The 11,701-nt window shown below is 41.9% G+C and overlaps 1 protein-coding gene across 2 annotated transcripts; it reads right to left on the bottom strand.

Moving 5' to 3' along the window:
• Positions 1 to 133: 133 nt before the first annotated feature.
• LOC139620780 (uncharacterized) lies at positions 134 to 6,897 on the bottom strand. Of its 2 annotated transcripts, none has more exons than XM_071476646.1 (5): positions 6,760 to 6,897; positions 2,834 to 3,028; positions 1,828 to 1,975; positions 1,334 to 1,498; positions 134 to 1,217 (listed from the first exon to the last, which is right to left on the bottom strand). In XM_071476646.1, the coding sequence occupies exons 2-5, from the start codon at positions 2,877 to 2,879 to the stop codon at positions 878 to 880; spliced, it is 699 nt and encodes a 232-aa protein (XP_071332747.1). In that variant the 5' UTR covers positions 2,880 to 3,028; positions 6,760 to 6,897; the 3' UTR covers positions 134 to 877. The 2 variants fall into 2 exon arrangements, with proteins under 2 accessions (XP_071332747.1, XP_071332746.1); XM_071476645.1 differs by lacking the exon at positions 6,760 to 6,897 and adding an exon at positions 4,677 to 5,210.
• Between the last annotated feature and the right edge of the window lie 4,804 nt (positions 6,898 to 11,701).

The raw sequence follows: 11,701 nt of genomic DNA on the forward strand, positions 1-11,701 counted from the left end.
TGGTGGCTACAGCAGGCCGTTCAGTTTGCCTGAAATCTGTTGGCTGTGAAGGCGGCATCACATGATTCACATCATTCTGATCAGTCCATCTACTGGCCTGCTCATGCCCAGGCTGGAAGTGATAATGCATTCATTACGTTTCTCCACTCATTTATTAACATTTTCCTTTAATTTGTCACCCACCTGTACATCATGACACAAAACAGTCAAAATTGTTGTACCGCAGCCTTATCAAGTCGACTTGTAAAGCTGCATTCATCCCTTTCAAGGAAATGCACACAACTGCTCTCTTTCTTTTGCAATACAGTCTCACTCATTGTCAGTAGAAGTCTTTAATTGATTTACATTCCTTAAGAATTATATACAAACATGCAAGTCCATTGCATTCCAGCCGCTCTCCTCCTCCTCCTCCTCCCTCAATAAAGTGGACTTTCCTGCCCTGACATGAGTTTCTCAAACAACTTCCTCATCAGCTTTTTATGTGGACTATGTCCTCATAAACACCTAAATCATTAACCTCAACCTCATCACAATGACTTAATTTGAGCTCAATCAAGGTAAAGGAAATCCAATGACATTCTAATTACAGGGGGTCTCATCCAAAAAGGCTGGTGTCCTGAAAGTGCAATGGCTTCCCTTTTCAGACAGAGGGCAGTGTGCTGTCACAGTTTACAAAAGGCACATGCGTCTGTCAGTTCAGTATGCCTACAGAGTCCTTATACTGTGTAGAGCTGCATACATAACATTTTCAACAAGCCCAGGAATGTTCAGTGATTATTTCCTGTACTCCTCATTGATAAAGTTGACCCTGTTGTACATATTTGGTCATTAAACAAGTTCTTGACTGATGGTATTCACCTCCTGTTTTAATGTGTCCTTACACCGATATGATCCTTATGGAAAATTCTTTGGCTGGGTTTAAATTCCTTGTGTTAGACTCATCTGTAGATGACGCATTCACTCCTGACAAACTGCTCTGCTGTCTTCCATACTGCCACACCAAACCAGGCCCCACTGCTGAGATCTGGACGAGGCCTGGGCTCGTAGTTTGACATGACGACAGGGGAGGTCCAGGGTATTGAGGTGGAGCAGAGATCTGTGCGGATTCTGTGTTTTGTGGTAAGAGAGGCTGGTCGTAGTCATGCCCGGGTAGAGCAGCAAGCGGAGTGGTGGGGCCATATGTGCAGACGGGACCATAGGCGTACTCCTGGTGATATCTGTAGAGGAGAAGACAGAAGGTTGTTTCTTTAATGTTTCTGCTGATCTGTAGGGATATTTAATTTTTCTTTCCTCCCCTTTTCAAGATTCAAGCTAAAGTCAGCCCATGTCTCACCTGCAGGCTTGCATGTTGTCACACATGGCTGGGCTGTGGTTGGCCCACATAGAGAGCATCTTCTCCTGGGTGTTGTTGTTGTTGTTCCTGCCTTTATGGCTGTAGCGAGACCTGTTGTCCTCCTGATGTTGGGCCTGCTCCTCCCATTGCCACATATCTGACTCCCTGTTCAAATCAGTCAGTGTAAACCTTCATGTCAGTATATCAGTTTATAAATATTAGTTCCATCAAAGACACTTTTCCTCGCTAACCCTCCCAGATAGATGTGTATAGCCTACAGTAAATACTCATCCAAAGGGATTTTTAATTATCCAATATTTCATTTTTAAAAAAGCAGCAGAGATTAAAGAAATTTATGAAACAGAACTTTGTTTTGTTTTTTTATTTTAAACGATGGACCTTTACTTGTAATACAGTACTTTTATACTGCGGTATTGGTACTTTTCAGTAAACAATCCGAGCATTTCTTCCATCTCTTCTCGCTTCTCACTCACGTCTCCTGCTTTTTCCTTTTGTCCTCTTTGATGCAGTCGAGCAAACAGCAGGTGATGAAGGCCATGGACATGAGGAGGATTATGGCTGAGCTCACAATGGATGCCAAAACAGCCACACGGAAACCATAGTCCTCGTAGGGAGCCATAGCTGGAGTGAGGGAGAGGAATACTGATTTATTGACTTTATTTCCACTTCTTGCACACAATGTATTAGACAACACCAATCACCACACAGCAAAATCTATGTATAACAATTCCTCTCCAGACTCAAAAAAATGCTATCACTTTGTTCTAGTTTATAGATAAAGTCTGCCACAAGGCTTTCATTATTGTGTGACCAGAGGAGACTGGCAGCAATAAGAAGTCATTTTCCAACAAGTGCACTTGCCAGCTCGAAAGGACGAGAAAACATAAATTCAATTTTTAATTTCTTTCAGTTTCACATCAGACAGCTTCTTCTCTCCCATGATGACTGATTCTGAAATATAATTAAGATCCTGCTCTCACTTTTTCCACTCACTCACCAAAATAATGACTAAAAGCGCACCTGCTTGAAATGATTTCTCTCTACCTGCATTAGCATTAATATTATCCTTTAATGAGCTTTTTCCCCGAGCAACAAATTATTTTCTCTCAAATGTGTTCTCACATAATCTAGAGCATTGATTATTCTGAGCCAAATAGGCTACTATCTTAAGGGTCGTCATGTAACATTGCCCGTAGCCACAATCCTTATCATATAATGTTTCATATATAATCTATCTGACAAGACAGACAGTGCAGGGGACGTTTTGCAGCCACTGCAGTTCTACAAGTAAAAGACTTTGGAACATTTCATCTGCATGCACGCGCATACATGCACGCACGCACGCACGCACGCACATTTTGGTTGTAAATAATTAGATTGATAAAGTGACATGCACATTTACAACTAGAAAAATCCTACATGTTATTTCTATATTTATATGCATTTCTATATTTCTTATATTTTTCTGCTTTTACTTACGTTTACAGTAGGTCTGCCCCACCCAGTGGGTGCTGTTGGTGTCCATGACACATGTCAGCTGTTTTCCTACCAATCTGTGTTTGGCAGGGCACTGCAGGGAAATGACTGTGCCCACATTGGTGCCATTGCCCTGGATGATCTTCTGGGTACCCAGGGCGGGCAGTGGGATGGGTGTGCACTGAGACTGGGACTGACCTAAAAGAAAGCGCTGATGGTGAGCTGGTGATGAATCAGATTGTGTGCAATGAAAACTTTAGGCGTGATTGAATTATGTTGCAGATGTGTTGTTGCAGCAAAAGTTCACCCAAAGTTGGCATACATATATAATTCATGTTATCTTCAAAAGGACATTTGTATTCACAGAGATGATCAGACAACTCAGAATTCAAAAGTAGCGCAACAACAATTCAAGGTGAACAATATGAACAACAAAGAAGAACGGAGCACTGCAGATGAGATTCAGAGTGTAATGGGACAGTCATTCCACAGCTATCAGAGCCGAACCCCTGCTGCACAGCACCGCGTGACAAAACATTGCCCCCCCCCCCCCCCCCTCCCTCCTAACACTCTGGTGCTGTGCTGCATAGAATTCTAACAGTATCGAAGCAGGAGAAGAGATAAATCATTAAACAAAATGCCTGCAAGGCTGGTGAAAACACACAGGCCATCTGGAGCCATGCTAAACAACCGGTTATCATACAGCACAGCACAGTGCTCAGCGTATTACAGGAGGTCTCAGCAGTCTGGCACGATGAATCCACAACATAAGTATCACTTCATCATGAGACAGGCTGTTGGAATGCAAATAAACACAATGACATCAACTCGGTGATTTCCAACAGAACTGGGAAGGATGATGTGGGATGGGATCAGGTCCAGGAAAAGGCCAAACCAGCTGGTTTACTGAGGGAAACCTGCTCCCGGGTTTTCACTAAAAACAATGTGACAGAGGGGAGGTTTTCGCAATGTTCCTCTTTGTAACTATTACCTGAAGGAAAATATCAAAAAAAAAAAACAAAAAAAAATGTGAGAGCATTTCCAGGAGAAACATGTGGGGCAGTTGTGTCACCACAAGGGACAACAAAGTTCGTGTTTTTTTTTTTTTTTTGGACAGACAGAAATAAAAGCATATGCTCGTTTTGCTGTAAAGCCTTACACAATTACGCATGTTTAAATTCTCACAATGATACTGGGCCAGACACAACTGGGGAAAAATACTCCCCCGAAGGCCATTAGCATTAGCTCACCATTATTTAAGTTTATGTAACACAAGTATGCACTTCGTTGGCGGTAAGCAGAAAGCATCACTTTTATGTAACGTGTGCGCGCGGATGAGATGCCCAGCTGTGCATCCGTGTGAGGAGCCTCCTCTTTTCATTTCCTCTTTTTTAAAATCAAGTGATTAGATCTGGAGGAAAAGGTGTTGTCTTTGCACGATGCGAGATGAATTTGTTAGGTATCTATTTCTCACAAATGCCTCATCAATAAAAGACATCACATTATAAACCTTAACTATTAGGCCTAATCCTACAGCAGTTATTAGGAAACTGCCATCACACCAAACAGTAATAGCCTATTGCGCAAGAGTAAATACAGGTCTACAATTAACGGAACACGCACACACACACACCAAATAGATGTTGTGATGATCTTCGTTAGGGGCCAATGTTTGAATAAGGCGCACAAGTTATAAGAAACCTCACAAAATATGTCTGTGTAAACCCCTAAAATACAATACTTTAGTGAAGAGCAGAACTAGAATAAGTGCAAAGTCCCACACACATCCGCGCACTGGACTCCGCTGTAAATTAGACACAATCCGGTTTGTTATTTCATCTCTTACCTAAGTTATTCCGGTCACCGCCGTCATGATTGTTTGTAAAATCAGTCCGGGACACATCTGCTATAGAAGCCGTTGCCGCTGACATGGTGGAGACAGACAGACAGACAGACAGACGCCCCCTCACTCCCCGGTCCGCTCTTTCGGTGGAGCTGCGCAGCGGTGTTCCTCTGTGCCCGGTGCAGGGTAAACAAGCCGGGATTCCGTAGCTGGAGTCTAGCCTGAGCTTCTGTGTGGTTTTATCCGCCTCTCTACCTCCCTGTGCACAGCTTGTCACCCAGAGTCCTCCCACAATTCCTCCTCACCGCGACAGGCACTTACTCTAATACCCGGCTCGGACAGCGCGCTGTCTGCGCCCGCAGCCGCGCAAGCGGATGAGCACTCGAGCCGAGGACGAAGAGAGATGAAGTGATCAGTCGAGACCTTGTTGACCAAAGCAAAAATGACTTTGAGGATTAAATCAGGTCAGGTCAAGTTGGATATCAGAGCTTCGCTTTGAGGAGAGGACGGTGATCAGTAACTACAGCGGCGTAAACTGCTCTTTGTGGGAAGGAAGTCGCACCGCTGTTCTAGTTGAGCCTATCAGGACGTGGGGCTTCAGACGGGCTTGAAAATATGCGAAACGCACATCATAAGTGACGTGAGGTGAGCTCACCTGACGCCATTAAGACAGTGGTTTTCAAACTTTTTCACATCAAGGACCCTTAAACTGACATAGGCTATTATCACCACTAGACCCCATCTGAAAAGACTCGCTTTGAGATGTTTTATGATACAGTGTTTGAAACCCATGACCAAACCAGTCCTACATTCTGTTAGTGTGTTACTTATGAATGAAATAACAGTAAAAATGAATAATTCCCCTTTTTGCAGGGGACCCCCAAGAACCCTCTCAAGGACCCCTGGGGTCCCTGGACCCAACTTTGAGAACCACTGCATTAAGACACACATGACTCAGAGTGGCTTGTTACTGTACAGCCTCCAGCTTGAAGAAATGTGAAAGTGTGAGAAAGGTGTGAGAGAGATGGGGGGGTCTTTCAGCCGGGACCAGTCAGGGCCTTTTGTGCGTCACACAACAGATTTCAGTTAATTTACTTAGCATGGGATATATTTCAAAGTATAATATCAAAGTTCCTGTCTCTGTAATGTTACTACACCCCTGACTGTTTAAAAAGTGTGGTTTTATTTTCACTTCTCTTTCTGTCTTGCGTCAGAGATGGGTTAGGCTTCTGGTGTGAAACCAATGGTATGAATCATTTAACTGTGGTACTGTGCTCTTTTACTGTCGTTTTTGTCATCATATAAATGAAACAAGAACACGTTTTTTAAAATCACGAGGGAAAAATACCTGATGGATTTTCCTCCATGTTTTGCAAGTACATCATACAACAAAAACACACCAACACAAGTTCCTGTTTTCACATTGCACTCACATCCAGAAGCGGCACTTTCCTGTTGTTCAAAGTGCATGTCGGCGTAATGTCATTGAGGATTCTGGGCATGCATGAGACAGTTTCTGCTGTGGGTGATAAGTATCTCCACAGGCACAGCTCTGTTCACCTGAGCACAACCCGCACACCACCTCACACACCAGGAGCCTCTGTTCAGACAGCAGTTTGACTCATCATTCATGAATATATTAGCATAGCTGATTAAAAGTCTTGAGAACTATGTAAATGCTCAAGAGCTTTGATAATAACTGTCTTAATATACATTGTTTGTCGTGCCCTTCATGTCACGGAGTAACATGGTTCTTCAGGACACCCTCATCCAGAAAAAACTTCAGAAGCACAAGTATGTGCTGTTGTTGCGGGAACAATTATTTCCACTTAACTTGTCATCAGTCTCCAGGCATGAAACACGTCTCCTAAAATGTAAAGATTAACAATGCAACTCCTGACATGACTTCAGCTCCCAGGATCACACATGCTTATAGCAATTGTTTTTATGAGTAACAGACTGAATTTTAATATAGTTGAAAGCAAGTAAAATCTCTGAATATGCACCTCCCTGAAACACTTAGTGTTATGACAGTTATCACACTTTTGATTCTATGAATTATGTGTTTAAGAATATTTTACATTACCTTCAGGTAGGCAAAGAGGAGGAGGAAGAAGACACAAGGAAAGAGACACAGTGGATGAGGACACGTTGAGAAATTAGACTGTTTAAAGTGTTCAAGTTTTCTTCTGATTTGGAGACGGTTGCTACAGCAACAGTTAATGTGTTCTGGCATTGTCTCAGCAGGTACAGTTTGGACTCTCAGTGCCTTCCACTTTATTTTCTGCCCAGGCCTCTGTGCTCTGTACTTTGTGCAATCCAATAGACAACCAGGAGGCTTGCTAATGAAGCTTGGAACAGTCAATAATGTGTCTGTATTAAAAGGAATCAAGCTGATATTGGGTGTTTTGCGTACCAAGTGCCATCATTACAAAATAATGCTTCAACTAAATTTCTATTTAAAGAACTGGAATGCAGAAACTTGAAAAAGAAAAACAGTCAGAGGCAAAAAGCAAAAATGCACAAAGAAATATTCACCTGACCAAAAGGAAAATGCTCTCTAGCTGTTGCCATTTTATTATGAAGCTTTTTTTCTGACAAGAGAGACAGAGAAAGTTGAGGAAGGTGAGCTTCGCGTGTCCGCTCTGCCCCTGACACAGTGGGACACAGTGGCTCTTGACGGGTGGGGGTGTGAGGGGGGACCCGCTCCATCTCACTGGTAATTAAGTAGAGCAGGAGGGGTACCACCTCACACTGCCAACAGCCTCATCAACACTGCGCTCAAACCAGACCACATATGGCTGGAGGTCTGGGTGGAGGAGACTGAAGGTGCCTTCTCCAAAGTGTCCTTGGTTAGTTCCTGAAGTGATAAAATAAACATCCGGAGAGATTTAAGTGTGAACTGCTTGACCAGTACCAGCAATGATGCAATTATAGCTTCTCTATAGGTGATGAAAAGCCTTGCAGAGTAATTTCTGTTATGCAAATGAAGCCCACATCACAGAAAAACCTGCAAATCAGGCTCAATTTTCAACAATGGAAACGTGTGCTTTTTAAAAACAGTGTGCTTCGGAATGACCCAGAAACCATGTTATTAAAGATGAACTCTGTACCGCTGAGAGATGCATATGCTGGACATCAATTGTTAAACTAAGTAGCGACAAATTCCGAAATGACATTCCTCTCTTTCTTTCTCTCTCTTTCAGTCACATACTGGTGATCTGTCCATAACATCATTAACACTTCTCTCTCTCCCTTTTCTGTCTGTAATGACTGAACAAATCACTTTTTCAGGCTAGATTGTGGCCACCAGCGACCACTGCTCCATAAATCTACACCTCTATATATTTGCTGAGGGAGAGAGAGAGAGAGAGAGAGACATAGAAGGGAGAGGCAATACGAAATGGGGTGGCAGGAAAGAAGAATGAGACTTCAGGAGGAAATTGAGTTGATCAAGCAATTCTTTGCCACAGTACTACCTCAGACGTGCACAGCTTGCAAGGCAAGACGTTACACATGCACAGCGTTTCTCAGAAACCACAAAGGATGAGGGACAGAACTACTGTGGCAGTGCTGGGAGGAGAAAGTTAGTCAGTTATAAATAGATTTAATCAGAGATTTGTTTGATAAGGCAGGCTGATAGCAGGCTTTACTTAAAAATCCATGAGCTTAAATGGTGCACTCTTTCCTGTCTAGGTAGTGGTTAGTTTTCATCACACATCTGAATAATACAAGAAGCATTAAATGTTGAAACTAAGTGAGCAATGCCTGTGCAACTAAAACACAATGCTTAAACTGAATTTGGCTTTTGGTACTGACGCAGAAACATGAGTAACGCTGGCATCATACCAAACAACTTCTCAAACAATTTCACTCTCACAGACTAATTTCCAATGTCTGAATTAAGTCATAAAATTTCATAAAGTCATGAAAGTTTTGCTCCAGTTGTGGTGTGCTCCCATCATCTCAATCGTTTGGTATAAGGTGATCATCTGAGCTGTTGTAAGTCAGTGGTTTTTTTTTTTTTTTGTCTTGATGTTCCGAGAAAAACAAACATGTTTTTTTTTTTGTCTTGGCTTTCAATGTGGTGAACACTGTCAACTTCTCCAGCATCAAACAGGAAGGAGCACGGAGGCAACATCAGGGAGGTGTAAGAATGTCAGTTGTTTGGGTTCAAGGCCAGCATAAAATACATATAGGGGGGCAAGAGTAATAGGAACAAGGAAAAATTATTTAAAAATAAAACAAGAAATCGTAAATACAAAGTATAAACACAGTCACTTTAGGAGGTATCATGACAATTATAGGGTTGAGTTACTAGCTTTATATAATGTTAATAATAATAATAATGTAGAATTTCAAAGAGCAAAAAAGTGTGCTCCAAAAAAAAAAAAAAAGGAGCATGATGGTAAATAATGTGAAAGGAATGAAGTCAAGATCTCCACTCTTTACAAAATCTTATAGTGTGACTTATGATACTTTGACTTTATATGTGAAAAAGCAGGTAAAGTTCATGTTCACTATTTCATTTTGGGGTGTTCGCATGCTGACTGTTGCTAACTAGCACAAAACACAAATCACACCTGAGACTGATGGGAATGTCATTAGTTTTGCAGGTATTTAGTCATAAACCAATATTGGATAAATTCAAATTTTGACTCGATGAGGGCGAAGCTGAAGTAATTACAGTCTGTCTTATGAACGTTTGTATCAAATTTCATGGCAATCCATCCTGCCGTTATCGAGAGTTCGAGAATTATCGAGACATTTCACTCAAAATCACAGAAGTCAACCTCAACATACGGCAAGCATCAGTAAGAGTCATCATCTGGGAATCATGTATGTGTGTATCAAAGCTGACATTTCATCCAGCAGTTGTTGAGATATTTTAGTCTGGACTAGGGATGTGCACAATTTGTCAACTAGACGATTAAACGTTGCTACACTCACTAGTTGACTAGTCTGAATTTGAATTTCAGTTTAATTCATGAGAAATTAGTCATAAGGAATACTAGTCTTAACCAAATGGGTGGACCAACTGACCAACATTTACATCCCTAAAGCCACACTGCCAATGTAGATAAAAATGCATACTGTAAGTGATTAACTTTATTGATTACTGAGAAGAAATTATTTTTTTAAATCCCCCATAGTGAGGTAAGAGTGAGCAGACAGTTTTTATATCACATTGCTGCAATACTTCCAGCTAAATATGTCATCCTGCAGCCCTGCGCCCAATCATCTTACAACCTCTGTCACTAGAGAGGAAGAAAACAGAAGTGAGCACAGAGGGAGAAAGTGAAATAAAGCATGAAACATAGCAAGGGAATTGCATCAGTTTCATCGTGTCACAACCACCCTGCAGGTCCCTTAAGTGCTTGTACATCCATGTGTGCCAAGCAGTGTTAATAAGACTGGTGCAACCGGGGACAAGTCCCACTGTGGTATTGACAAAGAGCTGACAGCAGGGCAGCCCAATGGTGCTGAGGACAACAAATAAAGGATGAGAGGTTTTTGTGTGTGTGTGTGTGTGTGTGTGTGTGTGTGGAAAAGATGAGTGAGACAGACAGACAGTGCTAAAGTAGCACAGGTAACCCAAAGTATCCGTTTAATCTACGGCAAACAGAGAAGGCTGCATCACCTTTGTTAAATTTTGCAAAGGAGTGGCTAATGAGAAAGAGGACAGATACGGCACTGAGTTTCAGGGCCAGAGACCTTTAATGAGGCAGGTGCTCAAATTTAAAAAATATTTTCAAACACTATACATCAACATAATTGATAGCACAACCTGTTATATTACACTAACCCATATTCAAACAGAAAGGAATGGAATCATGCTACAAATCCCATCACACTATATCATTGATTATCACCTATTAACCATCACAGAGTGGCATTGCCCTGACCAACAAGTGCACAGGCTTGGGTGAGACTGTTTATCCTCAACCACTGCGGTCAGCCCTTCGCCATGGTGCTGACCAAGAACCTGACCTTATTTATTTCTAAGGCTATAGTTACAAAGATAAAGTAGTCAATAAAAAAAATGGACCTATATTTATTTGTGTTCAGTTTGCTTGACTCTTTGTGCGACCATATGCTTTGAGCCAGGCAGAAAACTTACTGAATAAATAAATTGCACAGATACGTCAGTTAAGTTACATTGAAACTTTAGAGCTACCTGCCTCTGAAGTGCCAGCAAATGAAACGCCAGTAAATAGTCACCGTTAACTAGATTAGCCGCCACTTGTGTTAATGCTACTCGAAGGTAAATTAATACAATTCGCCCATGACAGAAGAGAGTCGTTTATTCCTATATGTACAGAAACAAGGCGCCCACCGAAACCTGCTCCAATATCAACGTCACTGCTGTCAGCCGGGGGCTAACGCATGCTTACTGCTAAAAGTGCATATACACACACATGTGCGTGCTCACCATGGAGCATCTGTTGTAAAATACACCGAAACAAGGCGCACTCACCGCTGCAGAACACACTTACCTGCAGCTGAACTCCCCCATTTTGAGAGTTAGATACAATCCCAACATTTCTCCCACTGAGTGTCTGTCTGCGGCGCCCTCCTCCTGCCACTCGTTTGGGCATATGACGGATGCCCTCAGGTGAAAGGTCATCCATCATATGGCAATAAGCTGACTGAGCGCAGCTGGCTCATATTTATTTATAGCCAAATCCTTATTGATCGTTAATTGTTCCTCTTGATAAGGGCAACGAGCAGACCTTCACAAAATAAATAAGTAAATAAATAAATAAAATGAACATGCATGCTGAGCTGAATAACAGAATAACTGTGATTTTCATATTAAGGCTGCCATGGTCTGGTGGCTCCACTGTTAAATTAATGCAGGTCTTATCTTGGCAGATTTTTAAACTGAACATTGAACATATTCTCTGAGTCCAGAGTGCCTCATCCGGGCTGAGTAGCCTAACTACTAAAGTAGAGCCTGGATGCACTTATTTTAGATTAACGGTGCGTTTCTAGGTTATGTTTGTGTGCATGCACACATGTATTTT

The sequence above is a fragment of the Trachinotus anak genome, unplaced genomic scaffold (genome assembly GCF_046630095.1).
Source record: "Trachinotus anak isolate AG129_WGS33_773 ecotype Australia unplaced genomic scaffold, CSIRO_AGI_Tana_v1 ptg000004l, whole genome shotgun sequence".
NCBI classification, from domain to species: domain Eukaryota; kingdom Metazoa; phylum Chordata; class Actinopteri; order Carangiformes; family Carangidae; genus Trachinotus; species Trachinotus anak.

What these genes read in the sequence shown, in the direction of transcription:
- LOC139620780 (XM_071476645.1), bottom strand. Translation starts at nt 4,761, where the DNA reads ATGTCAGCGGCAACGGCTTCTATAGCAGATGTGTCCCGGACTGATTTT. An exon ending in CGGTGACCGGAATAACTTAG is followed by an intron (nt 3,029 to 4,676) that starts GTAAGAGATGAA and finishes GCTTTCTTTTAG; the next exon opens with GTCAGTCCCAGTCTCAGTGC. An exon ending in AAAAGGAAAAAGCAGGAGAC is followed by an intron (nt 1,499 to 1,827) that starts GTGAGTGAGAAG and finishes TGATTTGAACAG; the next exon opens with GGAGTCAGATATGTGGCAAT.